Raw genomic sequence first — 21,699 nt, forward strand, 5'->3', positions numbered from 1 at the left:
ATACTAAACATGTCTTTCCTAACTCAGCTGCATTCCCAGCCTGGAATCTGTATTATTATTATTATTAAACAAACTTATTTGGCCTCTCTTGAGAATCACTGTCTCTATAAGGTCTTCATGGAGTCTTCAGTACTTCAGTAGAAATTAAGTTCTTTGGAAGAACATGCCAACCAAACCTTCTAAGAATGGTCTTCTTACTGCCATGTCTGTAGTTAGGGGCTTTACGCATTTCTAACAGCACAGGGACTAGTTGAAGGGCTGAACTACTAATGGGGGGGTAAGCTGAACTAGATATATTTCAATTTAGCAGTTCAAACCAAGTTATTTGTCCAACTGCGTAAAGCTACACATCAAATTTACTCTTTGGGCTGTGACTGGAAGACATGTAGGTGCAGGCTAGACCTGATGGGTTACAGGAGCAAGGCATATTGAAAAGGAAGCCCGAATATTTCAAGGGTAACCCATCCAGATGAGGAAAATATCCTGGTTAGCCCAGTTCATGCCCAGGTGCAGAAGGAAGGCAGTCACTTCTCAAGCCGTTCCCCCTCCCCCCCCCTTCCGGCCTTCTTCCAACGCGCAGGCGCATAGAGTGCACCAACATGGCGGCCCCCGTGGATCTGGAGTTGAAGAAGGTAAAAGGGGGTCTTGACCAAGCATAGCCATCTCTTTGGAGGATGAGGACCTTGGACAAGATTATTGAGGGAAGCTCGCGGCTCGCACGAGGAAAGAGGCTACAGGGGAGTAAGGCATGATTTCCCAGAGTCCAAAAGCGGGATCGGGTCTCCTTAAGCTGTGGTGGGAGGCGAGCGGCTCTTGTTAGGTAGGAGCTGGTTAGCTAGAACTGAGGGCTGGTTGCAGCTCCATCTCCGGCCTATCCCCATGTTTTGAATTCCAGAGCCATTTCGTTGCATTTGAAGCTTTCAGGGAGCGTTTAGTAAGAACTGAAGAGAGCGTTTCAAATTGAAACCCCTTTGGGCCGCTTGGGGCGGAGGCATCTGTAATTCGGCTTTCTTTGCTTTAAAATAATGTAAGTTCCGTCTTTGTTTTTAGGCCATTTATATTCCATAACGCAACCTGAAAGGTCTCAGTATTGGCATCTTAGAAAGTCATTCATACATTGTCATAGCAATGTTTATTTCAGGACTTAAGCCCCCCTCCCCGTTCCTTTTTTGAAGGACTTGTCAAAAAAAAGAAAAATTCCTGTAAGGATTGGTATTAGAAGGAATTATATTTCTCTCTTTGTTCAAACAATTGCTTGTAAATGGATTGTTACTCAAACATTTTTGTCACTTGTGAGTGATTAGGGTGCTAACCCCACTACCGACCCCAAACCATGTGCTTTGTAAGAAAGGGAGAGGGTTAGGAAAGAACCTTAGAATTCATCCAGCTTCAATCTACTTTTCTAGAAAAGCAAACAGTTTTAAAAAAGTCATAAAGGTTGGGACTAGAATCCAGTATTTTGATCATTACTTTAGGTTCTTTAGGTGAGCAACTTTTTAAGTGACTGCCTCTGGTTAACCTTTGCATAAGAAATAGGACAGCTGAAATAGCTGTTGCTCCTAATGAATGAACCTGTTACTGCTCTGAGGATATTAGGTATTTGAGTCATGTTTTTTTGCGGTTCTTGTCTTGAAACTTGTAAATTTAGCTTTTACATGTTGTTTTATTGTCCTGTAACATCTCAGCATGTGCTTATTTAGCTGCATACAGAGCAATTAGATAATACCTGGTATTCTACATTTCAAAACAAAATTGTGTATTCTGAAAATGTACCCTTTTTACTGTTGAAAGTTCAAATTTAAGTCATAGTTTAGTAAAAGAGCTAACAGGAGTACAACTGTGAATGTCCTTACCTATTAGTGGAATTTGTTGCTAAGAAATGTGACAATGAATTCAAACAGAAAATGATGACAGACTTAAATTGAACAGTTTTCACAACCAGTTGAATGAAAAAGAAACTTGTATTAAGTTTTTATCTCCTAATATTTTTATAAGGGCTTTTTTTGGGTGAAGACTAATAGAAAATTTCAGGGTCCCCTTCTCCTGCAAAGTAAATCTCTTGAAATCTTACTCGTAGGTGACACAACAAAGTCAGAATAAAAGTTAAGTAATAGCCATTGCTATGCATTTCAATCACCACATGTTAGTAAGGCATAAATTTGACAACACATGAAAGTCATTGTAGACACTTCAAGAGTATCCAAGAACTGTATTTATCTTCGAGTTAAGTAAGTGGACGGGGGTCAAATTTGGCCTGATATGTGCAGATGAAGATCATGATACAATTCTGTCACTGCTTAGAATTTTCTCTTGTTTTAGACTTTCTCTTAAATATATTTGTATTCTGAATATTACTATAGATAGTAGAATGAAAAGATTCTTGAACTAAGGGGAGTCAGAAGAAATGCTTTTAAGTATAGTGGACCCTCAAATTACGACTGGCCTGACATACGAACAACTTGGGTTAATTAGGTTAATGGCAGATTCACTTGGCTCTTGTTATCTATAGTGGTTACCCAGGTAAACATCCAGATCTCAGCTGTATTTACTTACAACCAACCAAACTGATCAAGTTAAGTTGGTAAGTCAAGGGTCCACTCACTGTACCTGCCTTTCTACCTAGTAGTCAAACCTGTGCAAGCCACTTTTATCTCAACTCAGTTACTTGATTTGTAACTTGAGGATGATGAAACTGCCATCTCTCATTATCAACAGGAGAAAATGAGATGTTATTATATCTATCTTTAATATTCTCATTAATTTTCCTATGTGATTATTTTGAAATAATGTGAGAAAGTGCTTTGAAATCTAGCTGTGTAATATGGAAGTTGTGTAATATAGATATAGTGAGTTTTTTTTTTTGGTACCAGGGATCAAACTCAGGACCTTGTGCTTTTGAGGCAGGTGCGGTGCCACTGAGCTGAATCCCTGGCCCTGAGTTGTTATTTTTATGGTTCTTATTTGGAATCTCTTGAGTTTCATCATCTGTTTGCATTTATTGATTTTATTATTCTGGTTACTTGATACTGGTTATTTAATGTGCATTTATTTATTTATGTATTTATTTTTTTGGTCCCAGAGATTGAACTCGGGTCCTGGTGCTTGTGCACCAGGCGGCGAAACCACTGAGCTAAATCCCCGGCCCAATGTGCATTTATTTTGCTTCTTCAAATTGATTGCATCTTCTGAGGATAAATTCAGTGTTTAGTATTGCTAATTGTATTGACTCATTTATGTTTTCTCCGGTGAATCTCACAGCTTTGTCTCTGGTTAGCAGTTTCTTTTTTTTTTTTGGTACCGGGGATTGGAACTCAGGACTTTGCCCTTTCGAGGCAGGTACGGTGCTACTGAGCTAAATCCCCAGCCCTAGCATTTTCTGCTTTAATAAATTTCAGTTTGACCTAAATGTTTTCTGTGAAATGTTTTGTCTGTTAAATCAAGGATTTGTTTTTATCAGGCCTTCACAGAGCTTCAAGCGAAAGTTATTGACACTCAACAAAAGGTGAAGCTTGCAGATATTCAAATTGAACAGCTGAACAGAACAAAAAAGCATGCACATCTTACAGATACAGAGATTATGACTTTGGTAGATGAGACTAACATGTATGAAGGTGTCGGAAGAATGTAAGTAAAATATATCCTTAATAGTATTGTCTTGGGAGTGCTTTTGTCTGCATTAAGTCATAGAATTTATTCATTTTAAAATTTGGTTTCAGGTGTCATAGAAATAACTTTCAAGCTCCCGTAGTCAGATACCTACTTTTTTAAAAAAATGAAGAACTTGGCCTTGTGATGCAGGCCTGTAATCCCAGCACTCTGGGAGATTGAGGCAGAAGAGTTGCAAATTTAAGCCCAACCGGACATTAACTTAATGAGACCTTTTCTCAAAATAAAAAAAAAAAAAAGACTAGGGATATAGTTCCATGCAGAGGCCCTAGGTTCAATTCTCAGTACCATTAAAAAAAAAAGAGGAACTAAACCCTAGATAGGTGTTAAGTGCTTAAATTTATCCTTTGAAATACATTTCTTAATCCCTTGTTCTCTATGATTAGGTACTTAAGTGAATAACTTCAGTGATAAGAATATGATTTGTGGGGCCAGGGATTTAGCTCAGTGCTTCCGGCGCCTGCCTTGCAAGCTCAAGGACCTGAGTTCAATCACTGGTACCAAAAAAAAAAAAACGATTTGTGGGCAATAATTTAAATCTTTCCTACCTAATTTAGTAGGAGTCATACAAATCATAAATCTTGTATTAGAGACTGCTATGGTGGTACAGGCCTACAATCCTAGCTACTTGGGAGAATGGAGCAGGAGATCATAAGATTCAGGGCAGTTTTCACTTGGAAAACTTGAAACTTTATCTCAAAAAAAAAAAAAAAAAAAAAGATGTTTGCCTAGCATGCATGAAGTGCTCTGGCATCAGTATTCAACACCATATGGCTGGGGATTTAGCTCTGTAGTTCCACCGCCTGCCCTGCAAGCAAGCGAAAGGTCCCGAATTTGATCCCCGGTACCAAAAAAACCCAAAAAACCCACCATATGCACACACCAAAAAAAAAAAAGAAAAAAGGAAAAAATCTTTTAGATATCTGACCAGAGTTGTAAAAGAAAATATTCACACTGTTTGAATATACTCTTCAGCTGGATGTTGTGGCACATGCCTGTAATCCCAGCACTTGGGAGGCTGAGGCAGGAGGATTGCCTGAGCACAAGGCCAGCCTGGACCTCGAGACCCTGTCTCAAAAAGCCAAACAAAATAAATAGACTCATCCTAAGTGCCATGCATTGCTCTAATAGGAAAATGCACATGAAGAAATCTAGTAAAACCATTTACCTTTTATTTATTCCAGTTATTATACAGTTAACCACCTACATTTCACTCCTTTTTTCTTTTGTTTTTCACTCCTTTTTTCTTAAAAAAACATATCCTTGTGAGAGAGACTAGGTCTGCGTCATATTGTCTAAGCAGAAAATGAGAAATGGAAAAGCCCTTAAATATGGGTCACATTCCATTACAATGAGCTAAAAGGAGAAGACTGATTTTATTTATTTATATTGTGGGAGATAGGGAAGGAGGCTTTTTCTGGAATTTGGTTTTTGAATATTATTTAGTAAGTGAATCTTAAAGTTTGGAGTACTTTTTTGTTAGAATGGAATTTTTTTTGGTACCCTGGATTGAATCAGGACCTTTCGTTTTCGAGGCAGGCATGGTGCCACTGAGCTAAATCCCCGGTCCCATAGAATGGAATTTGACCTCACTCTTGGGATGACTTTTGTGATTGATTTGAAGAAAGCATAACATGTGTAAAATTTAGTAATGACATCATGAGAAGTAGCCCCTGCTTATTACTAATCATTGTCTTTCTGGATAAAAGATAGATTATAGTAAAAACTTTTATCTAATTTGCTTTCTCAGAATGAACAATATACCATATATAAATTATATCTGAGTTGATATTTTTCATTTTGGCTTAAGAGAATGAGAATTACAATTTGAGAGTTTGTTAATGGGATAATGGGATGAGAACAAAGTAGAGCTTTTGTTTGTTTGTTTGTTTGTTTGTTTTTTGGTACCAGGGATCGAACTCGGGTCCTTGCGCTTGCGCAGCAGGCAGTGAAACCACTGAGCTAAATCCCTGGCCCTAGAACTTTTGATTATGTGTCTATGTAGTATGAAGTGCATCGTTGGCATCCACTAGGGGGTAATATTTTTCTTTTTTTTTGGAACTGGGGATCGAACTCAGGACCTTGCCCTTGCCAGGCTGGTGCGGTGTCACTGAGCTAAATCCTCAACCCCGGAATTATTTTGTTTGTTTGTTTGTTTGTTTTTGGTACCGGGGATCGAACTCCGGTCCTTGCACTTGTGCAGCAGGCGGCGAAACCACTGAGCTAAATTCTCAGCCCTATTTTTCTTAATATGATTATTCTTAAGTTTTAAAACAGTAATGCTAGCTTTTTCAGCATGCCTCTGAACATGTACTTGGATTTAACATCATTACACTAGTCTTTGTTTCTAATAGATAAAGAATCCTTTTTTCAAAATAGAAAGACCTTTCACTATCTATGGCCTTTTGAAGCTACGATGAAGTTTCTATTTTTAATTAGAATAATTTCATTTATTAAACATTCTGCAGAAAGGATGGGAGAGTCACTTTTTTTTTCCATATTGTCCAAAGTACTACAGATAGATTGTATTCTATGCAGACTTTTAGAGTTTAAAGATTTTTCTATGAATTAGTTAATGGTAGAATGGTATTATCTTCTAGAAAATTTATTTCATATAAATTATGTTTCTTAAAAGAAATGTGTAGTTTTAAATGAGTACATTTTGGTTTCAAATTTGACTTTTGTGCTTTCTGTATTTCACTGAAAGTATGAGTTTTATCCTGCATCCTAGGGGCATGTAAGGTGAATAGGGTTTGTTGTTTGGCTAAGAGTATTAATGCCCTGGGAGGAAGAAAAGACTTGCTGAGTATTAGTCTGGTCATGAGGATGTTCTCTTTCTTGATGCTAAACCTGAAATATCTATTTCTGAATTTATGGTCTTGAGTAATCTTGGGTATCATTGTGATTCACTTCTTTAATTCTAGTCTTTACCTTAAAATTTTTTTTCTTTTCAAGTACCATTTGAGAATTCTGATTACACTATTAATTTTTCCCAAATTAGTGTTTTGAAACTACAGATTATAAAATCCAAAACTGTTTTTATTTTAGAACCCACAGTAGATTTTTCCAGGTCCATTATTTTTTGCCTACCTGCAGTTTTTGCATCCTGCATTCATTCTGTCCACACAAATTTTTCATACATAATTGATCATATCAATATTTTTATAAAATCCTTTGTCCATTTTCTATTGTACACAGAATAAAATCTAAATTTGTTAGCCTAGCATTCATGGGGATTTATAATTGGCTCTTAATTTACCTACCCAACCTCATATCCTACCACTTTCTGTTCCCAGGCTCAGGATCATGCATGCATTTCATCTTATGGACCTATTTCCTTCTACGGATTGTATGTTATCTGTTGAGAAGGATTTTGAGGTTTTATGTGAGCTTTAAAGATGCTCTAATTTGATTAGTGATGTGTGTTATGGGATGAGGGTAGAAAAATACTTTCACATTTGCCATAAATTATTATTCCAACCTTGCCACATGTGTTTTCTTATACCTGCCATGTTTTTACTTTTTTTTTTTTTTTTTTTTTGCTTTTGCTCATTCTGTCCCACTTTCCCTTGTGAAATTCTCATCCTTAAAATGTTGCTCAAAGCTTATATTTGCTCTGAAGATTTGCCCAGCCTCTCAGCCAGTGATGGTGACCCTTTTAGGGCTTTCAGTGATACAAAGTCTGCTGTTGGACGTGTACGCCACTACTGCTCTAGGCAGACTTATTCTCTTTCTTTGGTGATGGCAGGGCTTTTTTTCCTACAGCTAATGGAGCCCATTCACTGATCTCCTGAACCAGATCATCACCTCTGATAATATACATATTATCATTGTTTCCTCATTTCTTGGTATAATGTCAGACACAAAATACATGTTCAATAAGTGTGTGTTGATTTGAATTGAATCTGATTCCTTTTCTTGCCAAAAATAAATATCTGTATTTTTCTTGCTGTTCTTCAGAAAAAGTTATGTTTAGAAAGTGTTAGAGACGTAAGAATTAGAGTTTACTATTCTGTTAATATATGGTTTAAGGTGAAATTATTATCATTATTATTATTATTATTATTATTATTTTGATACCGGGGACTGAACTCAGGACCTTGCGCTTGTGAGGTAGGCAATGGAACCACTGAGCTAAATCCCCGGCCCTTAAGATGAAACTATAAAAGTTGCATATTTTGACTAAGGACAAAGGAATTGTTTCTGACCAAAATTGTCCTTCGATCTGACAGGATTAATTCTTTATTGAATCTGTTGAGAAGGCTAACTAATTCTAAATGCCAGCCAGTTACAGAGATAATCAGAACTGACAACATAGAAAACCCAAACTTTTATGCTGAAGATAGTATAATGTTTGAAAAATAAAGGCTAACTAACCTATGCAGAATAATTTCAGTGTATAGTAATTGTATCTGTTTTACTTTCCTCAGCTTTACACAGAATGGAAGTCACGTTTTTTTCCTAGGGTATGTGTTTAGTTTAACAAATCATTGCAGGCCTACATGTCCTTCAACTCATAAGTAGGAGAAATATGACAGTGTTAAATACCTCTTATATGTTGTTATTCTTGGTTTAAAACAAGGAAAGCCAAGCTACAGGGTCAGAGAAGATGAATTGCTTTATACTGTAAGCTCTGAGTATTCATTGCTGAAAGCTATAGTCTATCCAGTTTTTTGGCATATTGCCAGCACATTTTAGTTCTCTTACTTCATATTCTTTGGAGAGACTGTTATGTAGCCTGATACTACTACCACCAATTTCTAGTTTTGCTACTTAAGCTGTTTGTGAGGTGACCTCACCATACTGCTTTGAGAACTGTGATGAAAGTTACAACTGTGAGATGATCTGTCTGAATAGTTGGAAGTGTTTGTCTTTGCATCTTTCTAACATGCAAAGAGGGAATACAAATCTCATATAAATGTGATGTGAATATTTCTTATGTCTTTTTATGAGTAAGAACCAATTTACAATTGCTTGTGGAGGTTTTCTTTTTACTTTGCATAGTAGAGGGTAAATTTTTAAATTATTTTAATTTTTTGTAAATTATATTTGCAAGTGCACATAAATGACTTTTAGTCCTGTGTTTCAAAGCACCATCATTAGAATAAATGTCAAATTTATTTTTATTATTGACAAGGTATGATCCTGACCCTGATTTGATGTGAGACTGTTTATTATTCTAATACCCTTTCCCTTGAACATTACATAAATAACATTTCTATTTTCCAAAAGAAACAAATTAGCCTTTTATATTTTAATATAGGTGGAATTTAAATAGATTAGCCTTTAAGAAAAACTTGAACTTACTAAAAATAACTTTGTACCGTATTTAAACTAATTAGAAGTATGCTACCATTCTGTGGGTATTTTTTACATTTAAGGAACTAAGAATGAACAATGGTATAAATCTACCAACTAGATAAGTGTCTAGCAATGCAGAAATTGCTGTTTGGAAGCACTGTTGCTATTTCTGCTTGTTGAAGTAATTTAATGGTTGATCTCTGATGGTTGAAAGAGCTAGAAGTATAAACTTAAGATAAATGTCAACACAGGTAGAAAGTGAAACATTAGGTGTGTTCCTGATAAGTAATACATTAAAAAAAAAAAATCTTAGGTAGTTAAGCAATTTTTTGACTAATTAGGACATAGAGGTCCAAACTCTGTGGCAGGTCAGTTGAATTGCCCTTTGTTTAAAATCTTATCTTATTTTGTGGTGATCTTATTTGTTTGTGTGTATGTTAACCTATTATTTGAATTGTGACATTTGCAGGGTTTTTTTTGAAATTTGCAGTTTTTCTAAGTTATGTTAAGTAATAATAGAGATATGGCCATGCTGCCCTTTTATAATTTCATGTACTGTAGAGTTGGTCTTCCATCAATTTAAGGTAATTTTAAAGCTGAAGATATAGTCATAGTATACTTTATCCCTAAGAAATTAGGAAATAAGATTTAAAAGTCTTGATGTAGTAAATATTATTGAGTGTTGTTGATAGTGTAGTAAATAGTTATATTATTGCCCTCATCAGAATGAAGTTCCTGTATTTTATTTGGTGCTTATTGTGGAAGGAGAAAAATGTATAGATTGTTTTTGTTATGAGACCCACATTGCAAGTAGAAATTTATAAGTTCTTTTATGCACTCTTTATTTATTTATTTATTCCATTGAGGCATTTTATTTGTATAGATTACATCCCTAGAAAAAGAATCCCAGGATTTTCCCTCCTGTGTGTTTTTGTCTTGCTTCTTCGTGATCCATGATGCCAGCCGAGGTTGTCAATACAATGAAACCAAACTGATGGGATGGAAGCAGATTATTCTGCCATTTTTCCAGGTCTTTCAGTTGCACATCAAACCTGGGGCTGATCACTCCACACTTGTTTAACCTGCCTATGAGGTTCACAACAATTTTTCCAGCCCTGTGATCAATGATTTCAAATTCACCAGTGTAACCATGCTTCATCATCACAGTTAGAAACCGGACGATGAGTTTGGAGCACGGCCTAATAAGGACCTGGCCTTTGCCTCTCTTTTCGGCATTGTTAATACTCTTGAGAGCATCAGGCAGGACGTTCATGAGCACCATTATGGCGGCACGGAAAGATGGCGGAAAGAGGACCTTTTATGCTCTCTTTAAATGTATTAATCTGCTGGGTGTGGTGGCGCATGCCTGTAATCCCAGCACTCAGGAGGTTGAGGAATGAGGATCCTTGTGAGTTTGAAGCCAGCCTGGGCTACATAATGAGTAAAGTGTTAATCTATTTTAGAGTAGAGAAAATAAAAATAAATAATTTTAAGGATAAGAGGTGTTTTAATTTTTTATGTTTTGAATTTTGTTGTAAAAGACGAGGAGTTCTGGTGTTCAGCTGCTTTCATTAATAGAATATGACCCACCCTTCTTATGTTTTTATACAGAACCATTTAAAGTCATGACTTTCATTGCTCAGAGTTCTAAGGGAAAAAACAACTTTTCCTGTTGTGCCGGGAAAAACATTGATGTCGAATATGTATATAACTCCAGATGGGTGTACTCTGCTCATCCACAGATGTAGTGCTCTGAGGAGAGGAGATTTTGAGTAATATTCTTAATATCCTTAAGTTGTCAGTGATTTAAAAACTTTTTTTCATTATAACTCTGCTCTGCTGTTTAGAATGACATCACTGTTTTTATGCTGGGGAGGTTAGCAAACATTTGTGTAAGAGTTACATAGTCATGTTTCTTCTGCACCAGAGTACTTTTAGTAATTCTTTCCCATCTTCCCCTCCCATGCTCCCTAAAATCTAAACATTCTCACTGAAACAGGAAAGTAATTTTGCCAATGTTGTGCTAATTAGAAGTCTATTGTTAAAAAAGGAAAAAGAAGTCTTATCTTGGAGAGTACGAGCATGCTAAAATTAAATTTTATTTAATGTGTCCTTGTTATAGGTTACTTATTTTAGGCTTTGAACTTGTTAGAAAAGAAATGTAAGCCATTCATTCACTTACTTGGAAGACTTTGATTCTGCATATCCTGACATCAAAAGACTTGGCTTTTTTTTAACACAAAGGATTAAACAAAATCTGCCTTTTGTTGTTTGAAAGAATGTTTATTTAACAACATGACAGGATACTTACATTTGTCCCAATTGGTGATAAGTAGGAATCAATATAGTTAATTTAGGGAAGGATGAAAAGTACCATTTACTTGATGTTCCTAAGTAAAATAGTAAAAGTAGCAGCAGTCTTTGTCACTGAAGAATTGTGTGCTGTAACTGACTTAACTCTAGCTGAATTTCTCTGTAAACAAAACAGTCAATTTTAAGCTTTACCAAGAATGTTCCGATTTTAGTTGCCACTTATCTCATGGTGACAAATTTAGGAACAACTTGCCATCAATCTGTTTGAGATGATTGAAATGTTCATGTTAAGGAATATAATCTACTTAATCAGATATCCAAAAAGGAACTCAGAAAAATGTTGACCTAGAAGATAAGAGTTAGTCCATATATATGAAACATATTTGGTAATGAGTTGTTAGTATTTTTTCTTATTATTCTGCATCAAGAATTGCTGGAAACTACAAATAACCTTTAGCCTGAGAAAATAATTAGGATTGTATATTGATGCATCATTCATATCTATGAATTTGTGAAGAATGTATGCTCATTTTATTTTTAGAATTTAAGTTTGAATGGACATATCTGGGAGAATACTTCATTGTTGTGGTCAGGAACTCTTAACCAAGTCTTATTTTTTTTGGTACGGGGGATCGAACTCGGGACCTTGCGCTTGTGAGGCAGGCGGTGGAACCACTGAGCTAAATCCCTGGCCCACCAATTCTTGTTTTGAGGAAGATCTGTTACCTTGAAATGGACCAGATTTCTTGGAAGACACTATCCTTTTGGCTTTGAAGAGACTTGAGATGTTCTGCTATCAAAATTTGTACAGCAATAGGAGATTAAAATGTATCTTTAAACAAGAACATGACTGCCCTAAGCCCAACCTTTTATATTAGGTCAGAGTAAAAAGATTTGAACCATATAGGGCCAGGGATTTACCTCAGTGTTTCCACCACCTGCCTTGGAAACAGAAGGACTGGAGTTTGATCCCTGGTACCCCCGCCCCCCAAAAAATTGAACCACAATATGTGTCCTGCATGTGTGGGTGTCTGAGACTTTTGTACTTGTGCCAAAGCATATTTATATTTCTCTAAAATTTTCCTGCTTTTGTACCTGTTTTCTGTCCTGTATGTGTCCTTCAGTACTCCTGGGGCAGTGATTTTTTTACTGTCCAGTGGTTATATTTTATCCACTGTTAAAAGATTAGATCTTCAAACAAAGTTGTAAAATAGCTCAGTGATTATATGTGGAAATGTTTGGGGTTTGATGAGGCCAAAGTAAAAGTGGTAAACATAAGAGGTGATTATTTACCAGAATACTTAGGATGCCAAATAGTACCCCAAAATAAACACCCATGTTTAAAATAGATTAACATACTACTGCTTCCATTTCAGGAGGAGTTTTGATTTTAAAATAGACAGTGATTAAAAGAAGTAATACAAATATGAAAAAAATAAAATAGACAATGATTTTTTAATTAATACAAATTGAACCTAGCAGTGTGTGTTACTTATCAAGAACAAGGAATGTTAGGGGCAGGGATTTAGCCCAGTGGTGCCGCCACCTGCCTTGCAAGCACAAGGTCCTGAGTTTGATCCCTGGTACCAAAAAAGAAAAAGAAAAAAAACCCTCTCGCCAAGAACAAGGAATGTTTTTATATGGGATTAAGTTCCTGAAGAGACCATGACTCTAATACTTTCCGGGAATTCTCAGTCTTCATCTTGACAAATAGGTAGCTTTTAGTTGAGTTGATCTTCCTTTCTAAAGTACTTTCTTGGCTTCATGATACAACTTCTTGGTTTTCTTTCTGTCTCACTAGCCATTTCTGTCTCCTTTTCTTTAATATTTCTAAATATTAGACTGACCTTGGGTTTAGCCCTTGGATTATTTTTTTCTCTTGTTTTCTTTTTCTTTTTTGGTACCAGAGATTGAACTCGGGACCTTGTGCTTGCCAGGTCTTGTTGTTTTTTTTTTTTTTTTTGGTACTGGCGATTGAACTCGGGTCCTTGTGCTTGTGCAGCAGGTGGTGAAACCACTGAGCTAAATCCCCGGCCCATTTTGTTGACTTTTTAAATGAGTTCTTTGGGGCACTCTGGGAGTGGGAGTGGGGGATTGAGGGAAGAGGATCACAAGTTTGAGCCCAGACTGAGCAACTTAGTGACTGAGACTCTGTCTCAGTGTGAAAAATAAAAAAGGGCTAGGGATGTAGCTCAGTGCAAAAGCCCTGTGTTCACTCTCCAGTACTAGGGAAAAAGAGAGAGAAGAAGGAGGGTAAGGGGGGGATAGAGAGAGAGAGCAAATATTTTCTCCCATCTATGGCTCCCATCTAAAATTTTTGACTATTTTTACCCTTTTGTTTTTAGAGTACTTCTTATTTTCCAATACTGCAAGATGTTCCAGGTTCATCTTGTATTTTCCCTGCCTGAGCCCTAGAATCAGTCATTTCTCTAAGAAGAGAGCTTAATAGAGATATATTAAGCTATGAGTTCATATTGAAATTTCCAACTCTTCTTTTACTGGCTGTGCAAGTAATTGAACCCAGGGCTTTGTGCATTCTAGACAAGCACTCCACTCTAAGCTACATCCCCAGACTAACATCTCCAACTCTTGTTTAGTATCATAGAGTTCATTCTAGTCTTTTTTTTCTGATCTAACTTTTTGCTCTTTGACGGTGAGGTATCTGTCTCCTATCATCTCCTCACTTATTTATTTACTTACTTATCTCAGTATATATGTGAAGCAGTTTAGAATTGTTTTCCTGTACCTCCTGTGGGAAACAGATTTAACCAGTTAACCCAAAGTTAACTGTGATAACATCCTTTTTAAAATCCTTTTGTATTTTACTTAATTTTTATGTTGAAAATGGAATAGGACCTGCTGATTTTTTAAACTTGAGTTTTTATTTAATATATTGATATCCTTACATGTCAATAAAAATACTCTCATTTAAAATTTTTTTCAGGGGACAGGAATTTAGCTCAGTGGTTTTGCTGCCTGCTACAAAAGTGCAAGGACCCGAGTTTGATCCCTGGTACCGCCCCCCCCCCTTTTTTTTCAGAATTTGATTCTTTTTGTTACCAGTCATATCAACTCCGTTTTCTTTTTCTTTTTTTTTTTTTTTTGAGACAGGGTCTTGCTGTGTAGTTCAGGCTGGCCTTGAACTCACTATGTATCCCATTCTGACCTTGAACTCATAGCAGTCCTCCTGCCTCAGCTTCCCAAGTGCTGGGACTATGGGCGTGGGCCACCACATCTGGCCAGTTTTATTTCATAATTTTAAAAAAGTACACTTTTCTTAGTCATATTGAGAGTCTTAAATGTATTTATGTTGAAATCATTTTATGATTAATCTGTTTCTATTTGTTGAAAATGAATTCGTTCCCTGTATGGCTTGTTGGCCTTTTAAATTTTTTATGTATTTATTTTTTGGTACCGGGAATTAAACTAGGGACCTTGTGCTCGTGAGGCAGGCAGTTGAACCACTGAGGTAAATCCCTGGCCCTAAATTTCTTTTAAATTAAAAAAAATGTTTTTTCTTATTTTAAAGAGACAGAATCTCATTATGTTCCCCAGACTGCCCCTGAACTCCTAGGCTTAACTGATCTTCCTGCCTCAGCCTCCTGAGTTGTTGATACTGGATATATACTACCATGCCTGACTTTTGGCTTTTTGTTTTTTAAGGTATGGTATATATACACAATAAATTTATCCTTTTAAGTTTTATAAGCTTTTACAAATACATACTCTTATGTAATTGTTTAGTATGAAGTTATGAAATATTCACATTACCTCAGAGCATTCAGTGGTGCCCATTTGTGGTTAGTCTTTGCCCTTTACCCCCATCCCCTGGCAACCATTAATTTATTTTCTGTCCTTGTAGTTTTGCCCTTTTTAGAGTGGGTTGTAAATAGAATCATGCCATATGTAGCCTTTTTGTGGCCACAGTTGTTGTTGTCCTCCTTCTCTTCTTCCTCCTTTTTCTCTTCTCCTCCTCCTCCTCTCTCTTCCTCTTTTCCTCACTCTCTCTCATACCCTTTCCCTGTTCCTTTTTTTTTCTTCTCTTCTCTCCCTTCTCTCTCCAACCCTCTTCTCCGCCTCCTCAGACTTTCCCAAGTACTTCAGGCTGACTTTTCACTTATGTAGCCCAGGCTGGCTTTGAGCCTGTGATCCTCCTGCCTAACCTTCCCAAGTGCTGGGATTACAGGTGTGTGACGCCATGCTCAGGTTGTGTCTGGTCATCTTTGCCTTAGCATAACACTTTTGAAATTTTTTCCGTATTGCTGCATGTAACATTAGTTTATTCCCTTTTATTGCTGAATAACATTCTACTGTGTAGGTGTGCCACAGTTACCTCTGAGTGGAATTGCCAGGTTGAATGCAAGTTTGTTTATAAGAAACCAGCAAACTCTTTTCCAAATGGCTACACTACTTTGCATGCCAACCAACCAGCAGTGTGTGAAAATTCTGGTTGACTTGTATCCTCATAAACACTTGGTATTTTTTTTGAATGGGGAGAAAATGTATTTAGAATTAGCCAGCTGGACTCAGTTTAGAGGATCTCAGTTTTGTTGGCAATATCCAAAGCCAGTGGAACATATGCCTTCTTCTCTCCATAAGGCCTGATCAGAGTATTGACTTTGGCCATGTTAATATCATAGAGCTTCTTCACAGCTTGTTTGATCTGGTGCTTATTGGCTTTGACATCCACATTGAACACAAGTGTGTTGTTCTCTGTCTTCTTCATGGCTGACTCCATGGTCAGGGGGAGCTTGATGGCATAGAAGTCAAGCTTATTTCTCCTGGCAGGTGCTCTTCCATGGGTATTTGGGCTACCTTTGGAGCTGTAGTGTCTTGGGAGGGTATAAAGTGGGTGATGTGTGGATCTTCTTTTTTTTTTTTTTTTTTTGTGCCAGGGATCGAACTCGGGTCCTTGTGCTTGCACAGCAGGTGGCAGAACCACTGAGCTAAATCCCTGGCCCTGGATCTTCTTTTTGTGGCTGTGGACGCCTTTCACCACTGCCTTCTTGGCTTCAAAGCTTTTGTTTTGGCTTCAGCTTTGGGAGGGCCATCTTGATAAAAAGGGTCCTGGTTTGTTTTTGAGAAAGGGTCTCCCTATGTAATGCATAGTGCAGGCTGACCTTGCCTCAACCTCCCCAGTGCTGGGATCACATACCTGCACCACCATACCCCGTATCGTCTCTCCCCTTCCCTTCCCTTTCCTTTCCTCCTCTTCCTTTTCTTCTCTCTCCCCCTCCCTCCCTTTCTTCCTCTCTCCCTCCCTTCCTTCTTTTCTTCCTCCCTCCCTTCTAGCCATTCTAATAGGTATCAAGTGGTATCTTATGGTTTTAATTTGCATTTAATAGCTAGTAATGTTGACCACTAGTTGTTTGTCATCCTTTTCTCTTCTTCGGTGAAGTATCTTTTTAAATATTTTGATCATTTTTACAGATAAAATTTATATAACAAAATTCACTATACTGAGTTAAAAAAATTTTTTCTCATGATGCTGGGGATTAAGTTCAGGACCTTGAGCATGCTAAATACTCCACCTCTAAAATACTCAGGCCTACTTATTTTTTGAGACAGGGTCTTACTAAGTTGCTGGGGCTGATTTTGTACTTGAAATGCTCCTGAGTAGCTAGGATTACAGGCATGTGCCACCTTACCACTCTAATTCCAGAACATGTTTGTCACTCTCAAAGGAACCATCAGATCCTCCAATGTGGCCATAACTGTTATTCCATGTTCCTCACTCCCATCCTATGCAACCACATAGCCTTTTCTCTATAGATTTGCCTATTGTTACATTTCGTGTAAATGGAATCATGCAGTCATGTGTAATGTATCTTATATTTTTAGTGTTATATTTTAAAAGTTTATGCTGTATTTATCAGTTCTTCATTTTTTAATTGTTTTTTGTTGAGGGACAGGGTTTCACTGTGTAGGTCAGGCTGACCTTAAACTCACCACAATTTTCCTGCCTTGGCCTCCCAAATGTTGGGATTATAGGTTTGCATCACCATGCCCAGCTACAACTTTTTGAACTGTGGGCCTTGCATATGCTAGAAAAGTGCTCTACCACTGAACTATATCCCCATACCTCTTTTTATTGTTGAATAATATTTCATTGTATGACTATATCACATTTAATTTTCTTTTAAAAATTTTATTTTTCAGCATGTACTTTTGTGAGTACATACTTATGGAGTACAATGTGATATTTCAATACATGTGTGTAATGTGTAAGAGTCAAATCAGAGTATTTGGCATATCTATCATCTTCCTTATTTTTTCTTTGTTTTGGGAACATTCAAAATCCTCTTTAGTAGCTATTTTGAAATACATAGTCAGTTGATTGTTGGTAACCATAGTTACCTACCATGCAACAGAACATTGTAAATTATTCCTTTTATCCAGATAACACTGTTGTGCTCATTAACAATTTATCTACCCTCCTCACCCTATGCCCTTCCCAGGCTCTGGAAACCATTTTTCTGTACTTCTGTGAGATCAACCTTTTAGTTTCTGCATAAAAGTAAACTTTTTAATTTATCCATTCATCTGTTGATGGACCCTTGAATTATTTCCACTTTTGGCTATTAAGAATAATATTGTTAGGGCCGGGGATTTAGCTCAGTGGTTTTGCTGCCTGCTGCGCAAGTGCAAAGACCCGAGTTCGATCCCCAGTACCAAAAAAAACACGAATAATATTGTTGCCAGGTACACGCCTGTATTCCCAGCATTTGGGAGGCAGGAGGATCATGGTGAGTTTGAGGCCATTCTGGGCTACATAGCGAGACCCTGTATCAAAAAATATATATATATTGTTTATGAACATCTGTTTACAATTTTTTTCTATGGTTGTATGTTTTCATTTCAGTTGGCTATATTTTTTGGAGATAAATTGCTGGGTCATATGGTAATTTTTATATTTTAACTTCTTGAGTAACTGACAATTTTTCCATAGCAGCTTCCCTGTTTTATGTTCCTGAAGTGGTATATGAGGGTTCTAGTTTGTTTCCAATACTTGTTATTATCTTTCTTGTTGATTATTGCTGTCCTGGTGGGTTTGATCATCCTTTTACTTTTATTTTATTTATTTATTTATTTATTTATTTATTGGTACCGGGGATTGAACTCGGGTCCTTGCGCTTGCGCAGCCGCCAGCGAAACCACTGAGCTAAATCCCCAGCCCATCCTTTTACTTTTAAATTATTTGTTTTTTAATTTAAAATAGGTTTCTTGTAGGCTGCATGTAGTTATGTGTGTTTTGTTTTGTTTTGGTACCAGGGATCGAACTCGGGACCTTGCACTTGCAAGGTAGGCGCCGGAACCACTGAGCTAAATCCCCGGCCCCGTTATGTGTGTTTTGTTTTGTTTTGTTCCAGTATTGGGGATTGAACCCAGTGCCTTTACACTGAACTACAACCTTTAAAAATTTTTTTTTGACAATATCTTGCTAAGTTTCTCAGGCTCTGTTTGAACTTAAGATGCTTTCAGAGTGCTGGGCTTACAGGTGTGTACCACCATGGTGAATCATGCATTTTAATCTACTCTGACAGTCTTTGTCTTTTAATTGAGGTATTTATATCATTTACATTTCTAGTAAATGTTTTACAGTATTTTTTTTTGTATTTCTCATTTTTATTTTTTCTTTCTCTTTCTGACTTCTTTTGGATTATTTTTATGATCTTGTTTTATATTCATTTTTGATTAGGAAGCTTCTTAAAATTTTAAAAAAATTGGGTCGGGGATTTAGCTCAGTGGTGCCGCCGCCGCCTGCCTCATAAGTGCAAGGATCTGAGTTCGATCCCCAGTACCAAAACAAAAAATAATAATAAAATTAAAAAAAAATTTAGTGGCTATGTTTAATAATACCATTTTAATTGATCATAATCTACCTTCAGACATTATATCACTTCATCTTACATGTCAAATTCTATTTTTTTTATCATTACACATTTTATGTATGTTTTGACCTTTACTCTTGTTTTTCCATTAGATGGGGAATTGGCCAGATAATAACATACTTTTGGTTTTGCTGGCCATATGAACTGTGTCACAACTCTCAATGTTGCCATTGTAATGAGAAAGCCACCATTGGCATTCTGTGAATGAATGAGTGTGACTGGATTGGCCTGCAAACCAGTTTGCCATCCAACTATTTTTTAAAATGTTATTTTTTATTGTCATTGTAGGATGAATGTATTTATCATATTCATCTTAATTTGTGCCATTTCCAGAGCTTTTCATTTATTTATAAGTTGCTATGTATTACACTTTACAAATTAAAAAAAATTTTAATATATATATTTTTTCAGTACTGGGGATTAATCCCAGGGTCTGTACACTGAGCTACATCCCCATGTGCTCTTGTGTTTTTGAAGATTTTTGAGACAATTTCTCACTGAGTCATTAAATTGCCAGGCTGGACTCCCAACTTGTGATCTTCCTGGCTGAGCTCCCCAGAGTGGTGGGATTATAGACATTGCCACCACACATGGCTTAATTACAGAAATGTGTCGCCATTCCTGGCTTAAAGTTTTTGCATTAACACATATTAAATACATACTAATGGTTCAATGTGATATTTCCATGTATACAGCATGCACTGATCAAATCCAGTCACTTTTTCCATTACCCCCTTTCCCATTCTCTAGTAATCACTATTCTACTTTCAGGTCAGCTATTCTTTAGCTTTCACATAATGAGAGAGAACATTGCAGTACTTGTCTTTCTCTGACTGGCCTATTTCACTGACCTCCAGTTTCATCCATTTTCTGCAGATGACAAGATTTTCATTCTTTTTTTTTTTTTTTTGGTACCGGGGATTGAACTCGGGTCCTTGCACTTGTGCAGCAGGCGAAACCACTGAGCCAAATCCCTGGCCCAAGATTTTCATTCTTTATTGCTGAATAATATTCCATTGTATATCATATTTTCTTTATCAGTGCATCTGGTCATTATGAGTAGTATTGCAATAACATGAATATGCTGATAATATTTCTTTTTGGATTATACCCAAAAGTCAGATACCTGGATCATATGGTGGATGTATTTTTAATTTTCTTTTTTGGTACCAGGGATTGAATTCGGGACCTTGTGCTTGTGAGGCAGGTGGCGGCACCACTAAGCTAAATCCCTGGTCCTACTGGCCCTGTATTTTTAATTTTTTGAAGAACCTCCACACTGTTTGTCTTAATGGTTGCACTCATTTACCTACCGACAATGTAAGAGTTTTTTTCTCCACACTCTTTCTAATTCTTATTTATTTATTTTTGAGACAGGGTAGTCAGGTAGTTCAGGCTGGCCTTGAACCCACGATGTAACCCAAGTTGGCCTCATGGTGATCCTCCTGCCTCAGCCTTCCAAATGTTGGGATTATAGGATGCACCACCATGCCGGGCTTTTTTGTTTAGTTTGTGTTTTGATTAATAGCTATTCTAACTGGGGTGAGATGATATTTCATTGTGGTTTTGATTTGCATTTCCCTGATGGTTAATGATATTGAGCATTTTGTCTTTGTTGGCCATTAATACTTTTGAGCTGTACCTACAGTATTCAGGTCATTTTGCCCTTTTTTTTTTCATTGGTTTACTTGTTTTTATTGTTTTTTGAGTTCCTTATGTATTCTGGATATTAACCCTCTGTCAGATGAATAGTTGGCACATGTTTTCTCCCATTCTGTTGTCTCTTTACTGTGTTTTTTCCTTTTTTTTTTTTTTTTTTTGGTACCGGGGATCGAACTCAGGACCTTGCGCTTTCGAGTCAGGGGCTGGAACCACTGAGCTAAATCCCCGGTCCTTTCCTTTGTTTTTTAGTTTGGTATTATTCCATTTGTCTGCTGCATTTGTTTTCTCTGCTTTTGGGTCCTTTCCAGAAAATTATTTCCTGCACCAGTACCTTCCAGTGTTTCCCTTATGTTGTATTTTATTTTTTTTAATTAAAAAAATTTTTTTTATGTTGTATTTTAGTAAGTTTCATGATTTTAAGTCTTTATGGTCTTTGATCCATTTTGAGTTGATTTTTGTAAAGGGTAAGAGATGGGTCAAGTTTCAATCTTCTGCATGTGGATATTCAATTTTCCTAGCACCATTTGTTGAAGAGACTATTTTTTTCTCCATGGTTTTGGCACCTTTGTTGAGAATCAGTTGGCTGTAGATGTGTGGATTTATTTCTGGGGTCTCCGTTGTTAGTCTCTTTTTTTTTTTTTTTTTTTTTGGTACTGGGGATCGAACTCGGGACCTTGTGCTTGTGAGTCAGGTGGCAGAACCACTGAGCTAAATTCCCAGCCCCTAGTCTATCTTTTTTTAATGTCAATACCATATTTTTTGGTTATTATGGCTCTCTGGTATGTCTTGAAATCAGAAATTGTGATACTTCCACCTTTGTTCTTTTTGTTGAGAATTCTTTTGGCTATTTAAGAGTCTTTAGTAC

The 21,699-nt window shown here is 36.8% G+C and overlaps 1 protein-coding gene and 1 pseudogene across 1 annotated transcript in view; one reads left to right on the plus strand and one right to left on the minus strand.

The window, feature by feature from the left end:
- Positions 1 to 455: 455 nt before the first annotated feature.
- Pfdn1 (prefoldin subunit 1) overlaps positions 456 to 21,699 on the plus strand; it is a 70,550-nt gene continuing 49,306 nt past the window's right edge. Inside the window, exons 1-2 of the mRNA XM_004841859.4 lie at positions 456 to 632; positions 3,458 to 3,624. Coding sequence (XP_004841916.1) covers positions 600 to 632; positions 3,458 to 3,624 — 200 coding nt within the window. The 5' untranslated portion in view covers positions 456 to 599. The remainder of the gene's footprint in view (positions 633 to 3,457; positions 3,625 to 21,699) is intronic.
- LOC101698567 (small ribosomal subunit protein uS8 pseudogene) lies at positions 9,819 to 10,266 on the minus strand (annotated as a pseudogene).

Source organism: Heterocephalus glaber, unplaced genomic scaffold (assembly GCF_053883595.1).
Source record: "Heterocephalus glaber isolate CG9 unplaced genomic scaffold, H.glaber_assembly_v1.0 deba00001465, whole genome shotgun sequence".
Lineage (NCBI taxonomy): Eukaryota > Metazoa > Chordata > Mammalia > Rodentia > Bathyergidae > Heterocephalus > Heterocephalus glaber.